The 19,497-nt window shown below is 42.5% G+C and overlaps 2 protein-coding genes across 2 annotated transcripts; both read right to left on the bottom strand.

Moving 5' to 3' along the window:
- Window positions 1–1,078: 1,078 nt before the first annotated feature.
- wnt8b (wingless-type MMTV integration site family, member 8b) lies at window positions 1,079–7,982 on the bottom strand. Its single transcript, XM_086179943.1, has 6 exons — window positions 7,527–7,982; window positions 6,402–6,435; window positions 5,403–5,541; window positions 4,905–5,030; window positions 4,684–4,826; window positions 1,079–2,422 (listed from the first exon to the last, which is right to left on the bottom strand). The coding sequence occupies exons 1-6, from the start codon at window positions 7,595–7,597 to the stop codon at window positions 1,853–1,855; spliced, it is 1,083 nt and encodes a 360-aa protein (XP_086036069.1). The 5' UTR covers window positions 7,598–7,982; the 3' UTR covers window positions 1,079–1,852.
- Window positions 7,983–11,672: 3,690 nt separating this feature from the next.
- On the bottom strand, window positions 11,673–19,370 carry scdb (stearoyl-CoA desaturase b). Its single transcript, XM_086179944.1, has 6 exons — window positions 19,169–19,370; window positions 18,781–19,033; window positions 17,910–18,040; window positions 17,481–17,686; window positions 15,052–15,284; window positions 11,673–13,167 (listed from the first exon to the last, which is right to left on the bottom strand). Exons 2-6 carry the CDS (start codon window positions 19,016–19,018, stop codon window positions 12,968–12,970), a joined length of 1,008 nt encoding a protein of 335 aa, XP_086036070.1. The 5' UTR covers window positions 19,019–19,033; window positions 19,169–19,370; the 3' UTR covers window positions 11,673–12,967.
- Between the last annotated feature and the right edge of the window lie 127 nt (window positions 19,371–19,497).

Genomic DNA, 19,497 nt, shown 5'->3' with positions numbered 1-19,497 from the left:
AACTACAGTATAATTCAGCGTTATGTTCTTCATGTGTACTCCCATCAAACTTCCAAAGAAGCTGCAGGCCAATAGCTTGGTATACTGCTTCTCTTGTTGGTGAGAGGACTTCACCGCATGCCAGGCCGAGCAATCCAGCCAGCCTGCAGGGGTCATCAGAGGAGGGAGGAGTTTTGATTATGATCATTATTTGTTAAATAAGATGTCAACAAGGTGTTTCCTTGACACTTTATTGAGTAAAAGGAGGAAGGTGCAGAAATGAACGCCCCTTCTCAATGGGCCCTCTAATCTCCTCTTTCATGTCCCATCTCATCTGAAGGGTTTGGGTTTCGGCTGCCATGTGCTAGTCTGCCTGGGCCTGGCACTTCTTACTTGCAGGTGGGGTGAGTATCCTGGCAAGCATGTGTTTATAAAACCCACTTGTTTGGGCACAATACTTGAACTAACTTCTTTTGAGCGAACAGTGTGAATCTGTGCAAAGCCTTTTCCCAAAGTCCTTTAGAAGGCGACAGTCCATTGAGAGCGGAGAAGAAGGGATTACTTTCCTCGACAGTGGTGCATTTCCGAGAGAGCTGATTAGCTCTGCATTCATTGTTAAATCGAGCAAAGGAAGGCCCTAGAGGAGTGAAAGGATCCAAATAGGTGGGCCCAGAAATAAAACAGCCGCAGGAAGCCTTGCACAGGCAACCCAAAGTTTTCCCAACATTTCTTTCCCCCACTCCTAAGTAGGTGCGGCGTGAAAAAGGAGATTAGCATACAAAATTAGAGGCGGGATGATTTTTAAGGGCAACTTGCCTCATGCCCTCCACCCCCAGGCCCTACTCTGTCTGGACAAAGTTAATTAAACTAGTATTAAACAGTAAAGAAACTTGGGAGTTAGGGGGCTCTTTGAGGATTACCATGATGAGGGAGAGAACGGGAGGTATTTGTTGAGGCGAAATTGAGAAAGACGTGATGGAAGGAAGAGTACGCTCTCTATTGCCCTCAGAGTATCCTAACCCCGGGGTGAACAATGTGAAGAGCAAAGCCGTGTTTGCTTCAAAAGTATCACTGTCACAAAGAATATGTGGAGATGGAATAATATTACCGTGATTTATTATTCTTTACATTTTGAAAGAAAACAAACCACAAAGAAGACTAACAATGAAACAAACCTAGGACATGCTGTGCAATAAATTAACAATGTACAGTACAAAGTGCTTCACTTTATTTACAATTAAATACATCACAAGGGCAGCAAAGTTCAGGGCAAACCAAAAGATGGGATGTGCCCTAAAATGTAAAAATGTGACGTTTTAAAATAAATCCCAAGCTTTGCAGTGATAGCTGACGTATGTATACACAAATGGTGGGATAATTCATTTAAAAGAAAACACCAACTTTAAATATTGTCAATACTCCCCTGAACCAGGCATGAAGATAGATTCCTTTCTCTCCTCTGCGCTATATTACTGAGATCCACAGAGAAAAGCTAGGTAGCTTAGCACAAAGAGTGGATTTGAAGTGTTAGCATACCTCTGTCAAGAGTCAGGAGAGAGGGATATCTGTCTTGTGCGGCTCTGAAGAGGATGGGCAATAAGCATATTTCACAAATTTGGCATATTGTTTGAACGGTTTTTGAAAAAAATATTCGTTTGTGAATTTTGCCATAGTTCAAACCTCATTATGTTTAATATTTTCATAAAGGTTTTTGTATTTGTATGAAAATAAATAAATCGTGTTGTGGAGAGTATTGAAATCAAGCAAATATTCTCATAATGGTGACTTTGTTGCAGAAAAGAAAGTACAAAAATATATTTTAAATACATTTATACCAAAAAGTGGTACAAAAACGCTGAAATGAATAAGCTGCTCAGTGCTTCTTCCTCAGTCTGAGGTTCTTCCGGTGACTGCCAGCGCTCTCGTTCCTTCCCCTCTGACCGCCTTTCTTTACACAGAAGTACTTGGTCACTGTCTTTCTGCACTGTTCACACTTGACGGCGCAGCACCAGTGGAATTTACAGTTACAGCTAGACACCATCTCAGCTTTGCGCTCCTCCACGGCCAGCCCACACTCCCCGCAGAGCCTCTTACAGCTCCGTTTCTCCCATTTACTCAAGTTCTTGCCCTTCTTGAGGCACTCGCGGCCTTCTGTGCCCGGCAAGCCCAGTGTGCGATTTTCTAAGCAGTAATCAGGCGAGTCCTCAAGATGGACGAGCTCCTTACGGGAGATTGAATTAAACGTCTCAGCGATGGCTCCTCGACTGGCGGCGCTGTTTCCGGCTCCACGGAGGAGATCCACCTTCAGAGCTCTGTGGTACTTTTCCTTCAGGTAGTTGCCCACCTCCCGGAACTCTGGCAACTGCAGCCAGCAGGTCTGTGTGGTGCAGCTCCCTGATACCCCGTGACATTTGCATGTCCTCTGCATGGTCCCCTTCACAGCCTAGAGCAGAGATAGAACAGGAATTAAAAACTTTATAAAAAAAAAAAAAAAAGAGTTTGCTTTGGATCCAACTTTGCTCATAAAAGATTGACTCAAAGACAAAAACCACACATCCATGCATACAGTGTTTACAAATCTAATTGTCACGGTCTCATTTGTGAATAATGCACTTTAGTTTGTATCCGTGTGGACTCGTTTGTTCGTTTAAGTTGGTTCTGATGCCTTATTTTTGTTTGCACCCTATGTCAGTCATTTTCTGTTTCATTTTGTATTCATTTCCCCGCTGTGTCTTTGTGTGCTTTACCCTTCCCGTTTTTGTCTCTTTCATGCCTTCTCTCCGGTGGCTCACCTGTGTCTTGTCTGTTCGTTAGTCCTTGTCCACCACAGGTGCCTTTTACCCCATCAGATCCTTCCCTGCCCTCATCATCTCCACACCTGGCTCTTGCTGTGTCATTAGCAGTGTCCACTTTTCTTCAATCACCTTTTGTCTTTTTTTAGTCTCGTCACGTCGTTGCTGCTCATCCTGGTTCATCTTTCTATTTTCCGAAAGGTTTCTAGTGTTTTGTAGTTGAGTTTGGTTTTGTTAGTCTTAGCTTTCATTTACCATTAAATACAATTCCTTCAAGTCATGTTTGCCTGCTAGGTTGTCTGCGTTTGGGTCTATCTGTCTCCTCCGCAAAACCTGACACTGACGTTTCCAGGGTGCAGCAAGGAGGAGGTGTACTTATAGGCTAAGCTGCAAGTTTAGCATCCTCGCGGGTCCCCTTGACCTAAAGCCAGTGGGACTTTTACATTGGATTTTAGATCATCACAGGTGAACAAAAAAAATTATGAAACTTAACAGGTTTTTGTTCAACAAGATCATCTTCAGAAATGAACACCTTTTTATGATTCACTCAGAGGTATAAAGCTAGCGGCAGGCTACGAACGAAGTGCTCCACGGACTTCAAGAGTCTTCTGTGTTTGGTGGGATGAGCTTTTATATCCATGACAACCTCTGTATTCTCATTAAGTTACTTTTTAATTACCTGCATTTGTAAGACATAAATTCTAAGGAATTCACTAGTGTGGTATTTACTGACATATTTTATGCCATAGAACCAGCTGTTAAATATTTTAAGCCAATGTGAACCACTGATTATATTGTATGCATTTAACCGAAATCCCATTGACCTTGACGAGATGGAATCAGACATTTAAAAAAAAACAAAAAAACGCCAATTTATTTCCGGGGCTCATTCCTACACTACTCTATAGTCTCTTGATTGATGTGTTGCCAAATTAACTGATTATACTGTCAAGAATTTCCAGTTACGTAAAAGAAAAGGATGAATACAGTGAAAGAAAAATAGCTTTCAAGTCCTTTGCTTGAGTTTTTTTGTTGCCCTCAATGTTGCCTGACTTTAGCCGACACACAACACCTGTCAGTTGAAAGGGGGGCGTTTGTGAGGAGAGGATGAACTCTCTGTTGAGATGAAGCTGAATCAAAGTTTCACATCGAGCTTCATTGTCCCCAGAGAAGAAATAGGAGTATTTATTTAGCATGTTCATTATCATCATGTTTTCTAGTGTGAGAAGACCCAATGGAGAGTCCCATTGAGTGGAGAAATAAAAAAGGAGTTTTTCTCTCTTTCTATCCCCATTTTTTTCTGTTACAATGATGCTCCAGGTGCCGTGGGGATCCTAGGGCCCAACAGGGGGGAGCAAAGGCACCATAAACAAAGAGCACTTCAGCTGCACGCCTGTGGTCCCTTCAGGCTCCCTCAAGGCCAAACAAAGACCAACATAAATGTGGGATCCTTATTGCAAGAATAAAACTAAACACTTATTTAAAAAAAAAAAAAAGCAGCATAATGCACAGTGCTTCGCAATGTCTGGCTCCCCTGGATCTCTAATTAAGCTTGCACCAGTGATCCTCAGATTCTTGAGTTGAGGTATTGTCATAAGGGGCATTCAGCACTGGTAAATAGGCCCTTCTGGTACACCGAACACACTGTTGTTATTATTGGGGACGAGTGGCACCTCACTTATAGCGACGTGAAAGGGATGCTTGGGTGGCACACTCAGCGTAATTCTGAGCAGGGGGAAATGATTCAAAAGGTGCTTTACACTTGGTAAATCAGTTGGAGGGCCAAGGAGAGATTTCCAAAATATGTGGCCTCTTCTCTGATACAGATAAATACTGTATTTTTCAAAGCCAAGAAAAACAAGGAGTGTGAAAGAAAGGTACTGCAATACAATCAGAGCATCTTAACGTCTACCTTGCGCCCGGCTTCGTTATTGTGGAGATTCATGGCTGCCCGTGCGTCCTGACCAGTCTCCAGTGCGTCCACAAACTGTTTAGCGATGGCTTCGCCGAAGCCAACGTTGTCACTGCAGCCTCCCCAGAGCCATCCATGTCCACCTGGGCAGAAGGAAAAGAACTTTTTTGTCATATTTGAAGATATTAAACACTTGGTTTTGCTTTATGTCTTTGTCTCACCTCGTTGTCCGTTCCTGCTATCGTCACAGCCACAGTTGTCAAAATCTCCAAGACTGCAGTTCCTGGTTAACGTGTACATGACCCCCGCAGAGCTGATGGCGTGGACGAACGCCGTCTCGCGGTTTGCTGTCGACAGAGAGGCTCTTTTAGGATGTTTGCTCATCACACGGACAATTGTACATTATATATGACATTGTCTCTTGAAGAATTTAAGTTGTGCACGTCAATATTGGGACGAGGAGTGCAGGTATTCATCGCTGCCGTGTGAATGAAACTGAGCCGAACAACTTGCACTACTTTCACAAGATGCAAACAGACGCAGCGACTGGAATGGACACTGCAAAGTGGATTAGTGTGTGTTTGCTTTGGATCTAGAGACCGTTGTTACTGATAAAGATTTCACTAAAGGTGGGGAAGCTAACAGTTACCAAGAAGAACATTTATTGAGTGGTATTTTCCCTTCCAGGTAGATTTTAAGGGCCCTACACTGGGACTCACCGCTACGTAGGCTGCTGTGCGTGGACAGCTGCAGAGCTCTCTCGGGGCAGTTCCAGCGGTCCCATGCGAACTGGTATTTGCACTCCTCGATGCCACTCTGAGCTCCTGCTGCTACGCTGCTAGAATAGATCAGGTACGCCTGCAGAAGCACGGACGAGGACTATGCAATAAAAATGTGCAGACACCTCATATTTTGAAGAGAAGGTTTCTAGAAGTTCAAAAAAAGAACCGTGACAGAGTTGCTCTTTGGAAGGGAGAACAAAAGTCGAACAAAAATATGAATGTACATGTTACACTGAACTGAATACTGATTCTAAACTGAATCGAGAGCTGAATCGTCTGTTTGAAACATTCATGTCGTGTCTAATTTTCTTACCGGAATGGAATTGGAACGCCAGTGTTTTTTTGTAACGTTGTGGAAACGTTCTGTGAACATTTCAGGGTGTCTCATATTACCACGGCATTCGTTTACTGACAATGACACAAACTGAGTTCTTTTTATTTATTTTTTTCTCAAATCTAGTGACCACGATGAGCTCTTTTACGCTCCATCCTTGGGTTTTTTCCGCCCGCTGCTGTGATGCTTGTTCAGGCTGTGAATGATAATATGACTAATATGTCTCAAGCAGTCTTTGGTGTGGATGGAGTGCCACCGTTTTCACAGGGCTCACTAATGATGACCACCCACTAGAGCGCTGCCTGCCCTCGCCTCTCCTGCCTCTTAACACATTCACCCGTGGATAAACAGAGCGTCTGAATAAGGTCAAGTACAGAGGGGGACAGAAAATCATGACGGACTAATAATACTGATTAATGCTGTTGCTGCATGTTGACAGGTACCAGGGCTAGTCCACACATCACAAGAAGTTTGGATTGAATTAAAACACACACACACACACACACACACACACACACACACACACACACACACACACTTTATCTCTCACTCTCTTTTGAAAAAAGGACAGGGAGGAAAAGATCAAAAGAACGTTGGCTTACCTTGGGTCCAGTCATCAAGAAATTATTCACTGACCTGGAAAAGGAGACAGCTTATTCACTCAAGGAAGCTCAGTGTCCATAACAAATTCCTCAGCTACCATCTCTCATTAGTGCACTTGGTAACATGTTAAACCCTGACACCGGCAGGCAACCGAACCGATACGCCTGAGTTTGTGAAAAGTTGTTTAGAAATGGAAGAAATGACGCACACTGGGAGTCACGCAGCGGAAACGTGATCAAGATTTTGACAAAAATAGGGGGGGGGGGGGGGGGGATTGAAATAGAATTGAAAAGTTCTAAAATAGGAAGAGTTTTGGGGGAAATTTTACTTTCTTGCCCTGAATAAGTTTTTTTTTTCTAATCTAAGCATAATATTCTCTGTCTTTTAATTAATGTGGTATGGTTCTTTTCCCCTTTTATATGACTCAAAATGGGGAGGTTCCAATATAAACCACTGATGAGTTTCTAACCTCACTTTCACATCCATTTCACCTCATTGCATTTTTATTGTTGTGACCAAAAAAAAACAAACAAATCAAATGTTGTCGTTCGTACAAGGATATTAACATAACGGTATAATACATAATTAATAAGTCAGTCATAAGCCACTGGAAAGTACAAATTTATTTTTGCATAATTGTGGAAATCCTCTGAGGTGCAGATTTAAATGAACGAATTTGCAGATGCTCGTAAATTTGTAACTTTCATCCAGTCAGCAACTGTAAAAATGAGCAAGTCATAAAGGAATTACTTCATCAAGTCTGCAGCAGTGACAGTATATGAATGGCTAATAAATACATCCGGGGAAAGAGCAGCTAATTTTGAGGGGTTTACGTCAGATCTTAATATTCTCTTACACTAAGGGAAAGCCCGTGAGTTGATCATGTCTCAAGTAATAATGATCTACTTGGTTGAAACTTGCAAAAGCGATGAAAGAGTGGTGATGCTTAAGAAAGAAGACGCAGCTAATTAGTCGTTTTCAAAGAAATTGTTAAATGAGGTGATTTTACATGCTATTAAATACATTTATGAAAGAAAAATCCACAAGGACACTTTTTTTTTCTTACAAAATGTTCATGTTAACATGCAACAAAAATGATGTATATCGTTGGAAATCCCTCTTACCAACAGCAGCAGGACCTCATGTGGGCAAGGAGGATGAAAATATAGTAGAAGACCTCCAAATGCATGAACATCCTGACAGGTGAGAGGGTGACGGCGCCTCCGAGCCCGTCCGAAGCCTGCACACAGTCGAGCGGTGGAGAGGAAACAGAGCTCCCGGGCCGTCCGAGACTCCAGAAGGAGGAGGGGGCTCTGAAATGGAGCCGTTCTCGTCCTCAACAAGAGATTATCTGCTTAATTAAAGATTTTCCCTCTTCGGATCCTCTTGACCAATCAGAGGTATTGCAGGGAGAGGAGGCTGCGATGATCAAAAGGGCACCCTGGGCCTTCAGGGCCGGCCAACGCCGGGTCCCTGCCTCCATTCACAGAGCAGGAAGATTCGCTTAATCCTGTAGGAAAAGTGTAACACTGATCCCTTGAATTTCTGCCCACTTTAAAAAAAAAAAAAGTTTATTTAAACTATCTAACTCGGTGCTGATTGTCGGGGATTAGCCGGAGATTGTTTGATAAGACGACAGAAATCTGGGCCCTCGGTGTTTGTTCTGGAGGAAGTAATTCGTGGTTGAACAAAGGTGATTGAATCAATGTTTATCGCTCTGAAACTACTATTATTACTTAGGCTAGAGCCCTGAAAGTGTCGCCTCATCCCTCAGATTGACCCCTCAAATGAGGCCAATAGAAAAACAGATTATTTCTACGTAAACAGCGTGTTATTAACGATATAATGTGGGATGTTATTTTCGGGTTGCCATGATCTCTATGAGTTCATGCGATTTTAGACAAATGACATTTCGGGGACATTTTAGGGGACTCCCTGGTGCTTCTGCACTCTCCTGTCATTTTCAATCGCAATAAATGTGGTTTGATTAAAGAGAGTAACTGGGTCCTGCAGCCATTGATCAGATCTTTGCATCGCTGACCCAGACTGTACCTGCTACTTCCACTGGATGAGGAGTTATTCCCCAAATAACCCCGTCTGACCCGCAGGTCTCTTTCCTTTGGTCGCATGCGGGATTTACCAATCTTCTTGTGTGCAAATTAGGATTAGAGAAAGAGGTGATCTGGAGGGTGAACTTTTAAGGGATGTTTTTGGATTAAGTTTTAAAGAAGAATGACAAGACAAAGGCAGGATCCACAGTTTGGCGTTTGAACTTTTTTTTTTTTTTCCTCATTCAAATCAATTAATAGGGAAATAATCGCTACAATGGGTGAAATATCAACGAATTTATATTTTGCACAGCCCCAAAAAAAAAAAAAAAAGATAAGACATGAAGGGGAAACAACTTTAGAGAAATTGTTCATTTCCCGTAAACTCCTAGGAGCTGTAGTTCTGCTGTTACGTGGGAACCTTCTATAATCTACAAAGGTAAAAAGGCACAGAATTAATATAAACTTGAAAGTTTAACGCTGTCAGCTGGTTACCATTATATTTTATGTCTCAGTAATCCATAATCAGTTTATTACTGTGATATGTGCTTCAGAATCAAGTTTCGTGTCATTCTAAAGTTTTTCATCGCATCTTGCCTCACATGTCCTGACAGTCAGAATCCATTGCACGGTTGATTTACATCATTTGAGAGTTCTGACCACCGACAGTCCGCCTTGATCGGACTCAGCCCTGCGGCTGGGACCACACAGGGTTGCTAAAAAATTTTTACAAATAAGTTTCCATGACTTTTCTTGCCCTTTAAGAACTTTTTTTATGACCAGAATCTTCTCTAAAATGTCTACATGTTTTTTTTTTTTTTTTTTTAAATTGTTTGGCTGCACTGCAGTGTTTAGCACTGTTGCCTCACAGCAAGAAGGTTGCAGGTTCGAGCCCCGGCTCGGGCACAGGATCTTTCTGTGTGGAGTCTCCATTCCCCCCCCGTGCCTGCGTGGGTTCTCTCTGGTACTCCAGCTTCCTCCCACAGTCCAAAGACATCAAGAGGGGACGAGGCTGATTGATACTCTAAATTGACCGTAGGCGAGGCTGTGAGTGTGAATGGTTGTCTGTCTCTATGTGTTGGCCCTGATGGACTGGTGACCTGTCCAGGGTGAACCCCGCCTCTCGCCTGAAAGCTGCTGGGATAGCCCCCCCCGCAACCCTTAACAAGATATGCTGAAGAGGATGGATGGATGGATGGATACTTGTCAAAATGTATCGCACGATATTTTACTAAAATTAACTTTATGCTACATGGTGTGATAAACATAAACCATAGTAAATTGATAATGTTTTGTCCCCCCCCCCCCCCCCCCAGAATATAGGGTTCAAATAAGATGGACTAATATGCATGCACGTATTTCAAAAAATTTCCCTTTTTTCATTTTTAAATGACCTTATGAAACTTGTCATCAGGTGCAACAACAATATGCGGAGGAAAGATGGGTTGCAGGTTCATTGTATGTTGTTTCAACATTTGTCCAGCAGAGGGCACAAGTGCACAGGCAATTCTGTCTCGAGGGAGTTTAACCCCAAACTCTGTCTGCCACACAATAAACCTTCTCAAAGCATAGTGTCTAATAGTGATTGAGGCTCTGTTTTAATCCAAATTATGACCTTTTCTATTTTAAGCTAAAGATTTTTCAAGTCTTCTTTGTACTTTATGTTTACTGATGTCATGGTGGGCGATGGTGCTGTAATGGAGTGCATTATACTGAAAGGTGTTTTTCATGAACGGGGTGCCCCACCTCTCAATATAACGAAGTCCAGATCAGCACTACAGTTTCAATAATCCACATGTAGTTGAAGTAACATATTTATCTGATCGCGTCAGCCACAGCTGGACATTATTATCTTTGTTAAGGACTTTTTTTTCTTTTTTTTTTTGGTCTAACTGTTGCAGGATCACATGTAGACTAAATTAATAAATGCAGTTTATCAACAATATCATTAAACAGTTTCACATGAGATTCAAACCCGAGTCACCTGGGTGAAATTCCCATGTTTAACTCATTTGGCCACCACACACTGGATTTGGCTGCTATTTAAAGGTCTACTCCATCAGCAGACTTCCTGAGAGCTTTCTGGCAGGAAGCCAGTGGAGAAAAACTTCTCACATAACCGTTAATGCTAACCCAAATATGGACACTTTTTCTTAGCCAGTCGTGCTCGAAAACTTGACACAAGAATTTCAACTAGAACTTCCAAAAATGACCAGCACTTAGTGAAGGAAGGAGTAGGCCGACAGTCCCTTTACTTAAAGGAACATGCCAACATATTTGGGGGAGATACCCTTCTGTTGATGAGGGTATGCTAACACTTATCACCCACTAGCATTCATTGCGCTAAGCTAACTGACACCATCACCACACTTTGTTGCTGTCATCAGCTTCGCCAAGGAGGTCATGTTTTTGGTGTTTGTTCTCTGTCAGCAGGATTACGCCAAAATTCTGAGGCCGATTGCCACCAAACGTGGTGGAGGAGTGTTCTGCAGAGTGAACCAAGGAAGAACCCGGTAAATTTTGGGGCTGAATAGTCAAAGGGCCACCCGGTGGCATTAAGATATGATACGTTTTCTGTTTGTTTGGTTTACCATTTGATGTAATCGTCCTTCAGGGTCAAGATCCATCTCAAATTCGGTGAAAGATATTTAAGAACTAATCATAGTCATAGCGCCACCTAGTGGTTGCAGAAAGTAAACCTGATATGTCAAACTTCAAAACAGTTGTCACAATGATGTACAATATAATATAGATGGGATTTGTTCTTTAGAAAACATCAAATATAACCATTAAACACTGTTAGTCAAGTTCAGATGCCTCTCCACGGTACTCAGGCAGTGAAGAGACAGCAAGACTGAACCATACCGTCGAGAAACCGTCCTCTTGGAATGTCAAACAATATCTGGAGGTATTTTAAATATGCATTGTGACACATCTTACGGTTGAAGAACACTGCTGGATGTGGGTGAGCGCAAACAGAGCAGATGTCTATCAGCAAAGGTAGAGATACAGGATAGAGCTTTCAATTAACGAGCACAAGATGTCCACCGATTGCGTCCACAACAATGACAACATAAAGACAGCTATATGTTTTCCTTCATTTTCAGTTGACTATCTTTGTCACATCACATCATTTATTCATAACTTTGTGGTAGATTTATTTGAACTTCTATATAGTAGTTTATTATCAGAAGTAACTGTAGTATCCACTGAATAAAGATCCAACAAAAACATATTTTGACACAAGTAGAAAATCTGGTTTATTTATGGTACATATAGTGGGCAAAAACATTCTTTGAAAATATGTGCCATCTTTTTTTTTTTTTTAAGGCTTTCCAACTTTGAGAAGTTAACACTGTAAAAAAACTGTTTTGCAAAAAGAGGAAGAGTGACAACTATTACAACGTCATGCCATTTTTAGAGTATTACTTTGCTTTGTGTAAAAGTTAAATCACTCTTACTCACTTAGGATTTCTTTTTCAAATTCTGAAGGAGGGATTTTAGAAGAGAAGTATTACTTACAAAAATGTAACAAGACGACTGTGATTACACAGCAAATTTAAGTTATTTATTTCCATAAAGTGTACTTTTTTTCTTTTTTTTTTTTTTAAGTGTGCAACTGAAAAGTACAACATGTTACCCTTATAAGGCATTTGGTTATGATTCAATAATATCAGTCAACACAGGAGGGTAAAGCACCTCCTACACCTCCTCGTTGACTCTGAGGGAGGCCCGAAGTGATTTAAGGGTAAACTACTCAGAGAAGTTAGTTTCTACGCCTGTGCAGAAGTGTCTTCATGAAGCGGTCGAATAACGGAGTCGGATAAAGCCTCGCTGTACAACCAGAGGTATACATCGTGTTTCATTCGGAGACAAGTTAGATGGGAGGAATCCCAAAGTCTGAACTGATGTATTAAAAAGGAGAAAGTTCAACCTTGTGTTATCCTTGGAACGTGTGGTTTAGTAAGACTGTGTGCGTACTACAAATTAACCTTTTCTCAAGAAAAAAACAAAACAAAACAACGCTTAATACGTGTCAAGATTCACTTCCACTCCTTGTGGAATGAAACAAAGCACTGTGCAAAACAAAAAACAAAAAAACAAAACCAATAACAACAAAAAAAAAAAACCCAAGAACAGACATAATTAACCTGCGGAGAAACCACACCATTATGAATTTCAATAAAGCCTCCAAACTCCCAATGACTATTAATAAATAGCACATGAATAAATAAAGATTAACTATTCTGTCATCACAGCTTGGACACACCGCCTGTCTTACTGCCGGCCTTAAATTTCTCCTCTTCTCTTTCATTAAAGGTGAAAAAGCAGTGCTTACACAAAGTCTGACTTGACGACTCGACTCTTTAAAGCCAGTATTAGTCTCTGAGAGAAGTTTAACTTAATAATCAGAAGCATGGTAATCACCACTCCACAACTACTCTCTCGCCGCTATCACTGCTGCTACGTTCTGTTTTGATTCCACCCGTCGCCATCCGTTCCTCTGCTCCAGTGACTCAGCCACTTTTATTACTGCCGTCGCCCGTTCGCTGTATACGAGCGACGATCATCTCCTTGGACACCTTCTTACAGTCCCAAGCCAAACCCAGGAAGCACATGAGGTCTATAAAGGCGGTGGTGAGATTGAGCCTGCAGCCAAACTCACTGGTGGCGTAGTCGAAGGGGAACGTGTGGTGGTAGTTGTGGAAGCCTTCCCCTGGGAACCAGAAAGAAAAGAGCCAGTGTTATTCATCGAGAGTTCAACAAGTTCACAGGCATGCGGCACAGTAGCTGCACTCCACGATGAGGCTGATAACAGGCATGTGATAAATGCAGCTACTGTCCACTCATCAGAATGGTGGTAGCTAGCAGATGTGTGGGGCCGATAATTTGATGCCGTGCTAACACGGAATGGAGATTTTTTTTTTTTACGAATTAAGAAGCAATTGGTGCGATTTCATTCACAAGGACAAAAATCAGGAGTGCTAAAGTAGTCCTCTAATCATCATCACCATGACTTTGGTGGTAACACAGCTGTGCATGTAAACTCCTGTCCTTAGACACAGCAGGCTTCAGGAAACTCCCCAGACATAATACTGCTGCTTGCAGTTAAACATTACGAGCTGTTTGGATGAACTCTGGTACAGTATTTGCTGCTTGTTGCAATAATTAAGCATTATGGACTACAACCTCAAATTGGCACCTTCAGTACTCGCAGTTAAATAACCAAGAGGATGGGTTTTTTTATGTGTGTGTGTGTGTGTGTGTCCAAATCCAACAGAGGAGAAGTGAAAAGGCAACAGATTGTTAGCAGTGGAACGGTGCGCTTCAAAACACACAATAACACTGGAAATATGACAAAAGGACTCAGTGGGCAAACAAACAAAACTGAATTCCACTTAGCGCCACTAGAGTTTGTATCGACGGCAACAATTCCACTATTGATTTTTTTCTAAATAATTCAACTTCAGTTGAGGTGTTTACACGAGTGTCTTAATATATTCCACTCACTGGCACAGTTTCGTTTGGGAATATCATCTGAAACCGTTTCTGTCATGCAGCTGTCTGTGGAGCTGGGCTTAGAGACGAGCTTGTAACACTGACAGGAAGCTCACCCATATGTCAAAGTTTTTACTGTTGTAGGTGTCGTAAAAACACTTTAAATACCCCAAATATTCCATTATTGCTTACTCAGGCAAACCCTGATTTATCCCTGATCAATTTTCTATATGCTGGTAACGATCTGGATTCTGGAATCCATCTATTTTCTTCTGCTTATCCTGTTAAGGGTCGCGAGGGGCTGGAGCCTATCCCAGCGGCTTTCGGGCGAGAGGCGGGGTTCACCCTGGACAGGTCACCAGTCCATTGCAGGGCCAACACATAAAGACAGACAACCATTCACTCTCACAGTCACACCTACGGTCAATTTAGAATATCAATCAGCCTCGTCCCCTCTTGATGTCTTTGGACTGTGGGAGAAGTCGGAGAATCCACGCAGGCACAGGGAGAACATGCAGACTCCACACAGAATGGGTCCATGCCCGAGCCGGGACTCGAACCCTTCTGGCTGCGAGGCGACAGCGCTAACCACTGCACCACCGTGCCGCCTTGGATTCTGGAATGATTTGGCTTTTTGATTCCCGTTCCCAAATACAATGACATTGCAAAAAGTAGTAGAGCCAAAAAAATGTGGCTTTTTTTTTTTAATAAAAAAAAAGAAAACTGAGTGTTAATCAAGTCTTAATTTCATGCTCTTGTAGTGGAATATGAATACCTCAATCGTCAGCACCACTAATGGAGATAAAACTTCGGCAGCTGGTGAAATTACTGCTATTTTGAAATGCTACATGTTTGCAGGATCACACCGAACTGATCTAATGACAAAAATCTGTGCCTTGTCAATAAAATTTTGATAACTACACAAATCTGAAAATTTTAAAGTGTCAAAACAAACAAACAAAACACACACCTCGCTAAAGAGACCAGACAAAATCAGAGCCCTGCTATACATGACACCTTTCAGCTAGTCATGAAAATATCACCCTTCTCACACGGTCGCAACACACACGCATGAAGCATAACGAAGAGGAGGTTTCCTTACCTATGGCGCTGAAAGCAACCAGCCTGTTCTCCCTCGGGTTGATGGTCTGATCATACGGCCTGTTGCCCCACATATGTGCGGCGCTGTTGACCAGCCATGTGGCGTTCAGTGAAAGAGTGTATCTCAAGAGTACCGGGAGAAAGTATCCTGCGAACAAGGTTTCGTTCCAGAAGTACCAGGGCACCCACATGGGCACCATGAAACAGAAGATCACCACGGAGAGCTTGTAGTGCCTGAAATCACACCCAAAAAAAATCTGTATCAGGGCAAAATTGTTGTCCGTCCTTCATGGGTGGAGCAGTAAAAGTCTGGGACTGATTCCAGTGGACTAAAAAAGCGGACAAATGACCAGTCTGTGGACGCTAGGTGGACAGAAAGTAGTCCTCATCAGTAGATTTGTTGTCACGGTGACCAAGAATGCAACGTGCTTAACAGCTCAGGTCAGACAGGAAGTGACTTTCACAAGAGACAAAGCCTGGCCTGTGCAATAGCAACACTGTATATTTACTGGCAGAGCGGCAGATGCAGAAAGCAGTGTGGGATCTTGTCACATCCAGAAAGGAAAAAAAAAAACCTGTTCTGTGATAGATATACAAGTTTTCCAAATGTGCTCAAAACAATGTCCCATCACGTTCCGTGGGATATTTCCCCCCCCAAAAATATTTTTTCAATGCAAGATTGTTGCTCAGGAGAGGAGGATTATGGTGAAAAATTAACTGTGAGAGAACATGTACAGTAAAGCCTGTAAGTCTGTGTAAACGTCCACGGGAGCGTAGTTAATAACATTCGGCTAACTCCCTAGTTCAATACTGATCATGTTGCTTGTTTGAATTAAATAAAAAGCAAATAACCTTTCCCAATAACAACATCCTTAATCCAGTGGTTTCTGGAGGAAGAGGGCTGAGGTATGAACTCAAACAAAGAAGAAGCTCAGAAGCACCACTCCCAAAATTCACGGATGCCAAGGCAATGACACGAAAACCACAATGTCTTTTGCTCCAGGGGACATTTACATTTTCAGTGGGAAATAACCAGTGGCCTATCTGTTGTGCTGTAAAGCTGTCAATAGTTAAGTATGCTTTAAAGAAAAAGCGGGACAAGTTATTGCTAGTAACTTCAACAGCAGCCTTTACTCTTCGATTACTGATTGCATCTGAGAAAATAGTGCATTCAAGAACAAATGAGAATGTTCTGAATGCCTTTCCAACTCAGATTATCCCAATATAAAAGAAGGAAAGATGACGCATAAACTTGCTCAAGGCCTTAAAGCTAATTTAGGTTGTGCTCATTTGCACAGGTGATTGTGATGTCAAACAAAACCTCGCAGTTGACTTTCAAAAATCGGTCATGTTTTTGTAGTTCATGTAATGTTAGCCTTCTGACCAGCGAAATAATTTAACCATAAATGACCAAAATCAACATACTGACATCTTGAGCTTCATTTCATTTACTTGAGCTATGAGTTACCAGCCACTTTTCTGTATTCTGACAACTGAAATAGTTGCTCTGCAGGCAAACATGCTGCCTGTTTATCATTATATGAAAATTCTTAACAAGGAGGTGGGACCTTTCCGAAAGGGAACTCTCACACTTCCCTGCTGCATGAACGCTTAGATTGCTCCTCCATGACCGCAAAGATGTTAAAATAACATGCTTGCAGTTTAAAAACATGCTAATTGTTCATCCTCCCCAGAGCCAGAGAGGAAAATAAATATCCTCCTCTCCTCTGTGCCCCATTAGGAAGCTGAAACCCACAGAGCCCAGCTGACTCTTAGCTGGCTTAGCACAATTAATGGTAAATGGTGGTGTTAGCATGGTGTTAGCATACCTCCTTCAGAAGTCCTCAAATACTTTCCCCCCCCCCCAAAATTGTCTTCCTTTGCATTTTAATAGAACAAGTTCAAGGCCAGACATTCACTGTAAAAATGACAATTTAAAATCCCAACACATTCATATTTTAGTGTCAGAAAGAGTTGGGACTACTTTCCCGATTGGGTGCAGTGATTTGACAGAGTACCTCATTGTAACCTTGGCTATCAACACAAAACATCTGACGACTACAAGAGCGACTGCTTCTACTACTCACAGTCGACTTTGAAGGAGAGGATGAGGAGGGCGAACCAACATCCTGAACCTGATCCATTAGCCGTCTTCTGAGGTATGCTAACTCTTTCTAATCACGACCATTAACTTATGCTAAGCTAACCAACTACCTCCGTGGATCTCTCAGGCACCACAGAGGAGGGTATCGATCTTCTTATCTGACTCTGGAAAGAATGGAAAATAAGCATATTTCCCAAAAAGTTCACATGTTTCTTTAGCATTTTTCTACTCCAATGTGTATCCAAGTACTTGTTCAATCCACAATTTTGAATTCCTGTGAGAGAGACACTCCACAAAAACAACAGTAAGACGAGTGTCTTCCTCACCGTCTTTGAAGCATGACTACTTTATCTGCTTTCAGGTCTGACAGCTCCAGTTTTCGTCCCTTTTCAATGACGTCGGGATGTTTACGAACCAGCAGCCAGCCGATGTGAGCAAAGAAAAACCCCCGTTTGGCATTGTGGGGGTCTGCATCAGTCTCAGAGTATTTGTGGTGCACACGGTGGTCCCTCGCCCACTCATAGATGTCATTCTGCACAAAGATAGAGAAGATTAAATCAGGCATACGTGCTGCAGACATTCATTTGCCATCGTCTGATGACTGTCAGGGATTTGGCGATAACAAAACAATAGATGCACATGACTTATCTCAATATAGATATTTCTATGTAAATATTAAGCCTAAAAAAGTATATGATGAGGTATTAACAGCCAAGGAATACATGCACCTATGTAACACTTCAATTAAGTTTTACCTGAAAGGCCATTGAGTTGGCGATAGCGAGGAAGACTCGCAGGGGAGATGAAGCTTTATAGGATCTGTGGCTCCATAATCGGTGTGCACCAGCAGTCACGCCGAGAGCACTGATGAGGAAACACACTACAGCTGGGGGGAAAAAAAAAGAAGATACGAGGTGGAAAGGACAAACGTCTTAGATTAATCTTACACCCTTGAGAGCAGAGTCACTAGGACACCATGTTCTTTCCAATACACCCAGGCATCTCTTCTGTGAGAGTGTATGGAGTTGGGATGGTGGGAGCTTGCTAGGTCGGCCATCACACTTGTTGTTGTTGTGAAAACGGCATGCATGTGTCTCTGTGTGTAGCCCAGACAAGGCTGCGCACAGGATCGGAGAACCGGGGGCTTCTGGCTGGCAAAGAACATTCTGTTGTGGTGCCACGCAGTTTCACAATGGTCTATCTATGGGAATGGTGATTGTGCTTTGTCTTCCACTGTGAAATAATATGCAGCTCAGCATTGCAAAGAGAGGGGAAAATTATGCAGTGGCAGAATGGAAACAAAGTTGAGACTGTTCAGGAATTTGAGTCATGCCTGGATAGTCTGAACGGGAGGGGCACAGATTCTTATATTATCCTGGTTATTAGCTCATTTTGGGTGCGCATTCATTTCTGTCTTTATTTACTACAAGCATGGATGTGTCAGATGAAAATTACAAGGCCACTCACACTCGCATGACAATTCTAGACGGTGTTCACATGCAGCAGGGGTAGCTTGTAATGATCTCACAACATCAGCACATTCTGATCTCTGGCACGGAGAGTCAGGGAGTGGCGGCTGGGGGAAAGTCAAGCCCTTCTGTCGCTCTGTTTACCGTCAATACTTACTCCAAACGAGCGTTTGCAGCGACGCGGAGGGAACGAGGATGAGTCCATAAAGCGCACCGATATGCAGCAGCGTCATGAGTATGATATTTCTCCACACCAGTATCCTCTGTGGTTTTGGACCTTCTTTTTCTTTATAGGTGTCGTCAAAAACATCCTCCGGCGTCGAGGCATCTCCGTTCTGTTGATGCTTGGACGCGGTTGAATCCTGGTGATGGTTCCTGGTTTCCGTTTCGGTCATTTCGCTGGAGGGGTTCTGAAAGAGCAGTGTGCGCAGGAAAATGCTCAGAAACAGAGAAAGGGGAGGGTGGTGGAGGCTACGGAAGCTGGCTCTGCACGAGTATCAACCTCAAATTAGCCATTACATGAAAAATCAAATTAGCCAACTCACCGTGTGGTGGAGGATTATGAAGATGTTGGGGCGTTGATCCGCGCTCACCGGAGTCCTCTTCTTCTTGCTGCCTTTTCCGTTTTAAAGCAATTGGTCAACAGGAAACTTCATGCCTCCAGCTCTGAATATCCCATTGGCTGCTGCTTATCTGATGTTGTGCACCACCATTCAACAGTCGCTGTGCCGTCACTGTTTGATCAGGGCCACTTTATGCAACTTGTGTTGGTGGGAGTTTTTTTTTTTTTTTTGTAATTCTCAAAGATGCATCATAGGTCCAGTCAGTGGCCTTGAACCGGACTGACTCAGAGTCAGCTGCATGCCAGACTATA

This window comes from Aulostomus chinensis, chromosome 16 (assembly GCF_037954235.1).
Source record: "Aulostomus chinensis isolate RoL2024-O1b breed Wild chromosome 16, RoL_Achi_v1.0, whole genome shotgun sequence".
Lineage (NCBI taxonomy): Eukaryota > Metazoa > Chordata > Actinopteri > Syngnathiformes > Aulostomidae > Aulostomus > Aulostomus chinensis.
This window is presented reverse-complemented; position numbering and strand designations above follow the sequence as displayed.

Excerpts from the sequence above, each read along its gene's own strand:
- wnt8b (XM_086179943.1), bottom strand. The coding sequence starts at position 7,597 with ATGTTCATGCATTTGGAGGTCTTCTACTATATTTTCATCCTCCTTGCC. Across the intron at positions 6,436-7,526 it reads ATGAGGTCCTGCTGCTGTTG|GTCAGTGAATAATTTCTTGA; the intron begins GTAAGAGGGATT and ends CTCCTTTTCCAG. Across the intron at positions 5,542-6,401 it reads TCTTGATGACTGGACCCAAG|GCGTACCTGATCTATTCTAG; the intron begins GTAAGCCAACGT and ends GTGCTTCTGCAG.
- scdb (XM_086179944.1), bottom strand. The coding sequence starts at position 19,018 with ATGACCGAAACGGAAACCAGGAACCATCACCAGGATTCAACCGCGTCC. Across the intron at positions 17,687-17,909 it reads CCAACTCAATGGCCTTTCAG|AATGACATCTATGAGTGGGC; the intron begins GTAAAACTTAAT and ends ATCTTTGTGCAG. Across the intron at positions 13,168-15,051 it reads GGTTGCTTTCAGCGCCATAG|GGGAAGGCTTCCACAACTAC; the intron begins GTAAGGAAACCT and ends TCTGGTTCCCAG.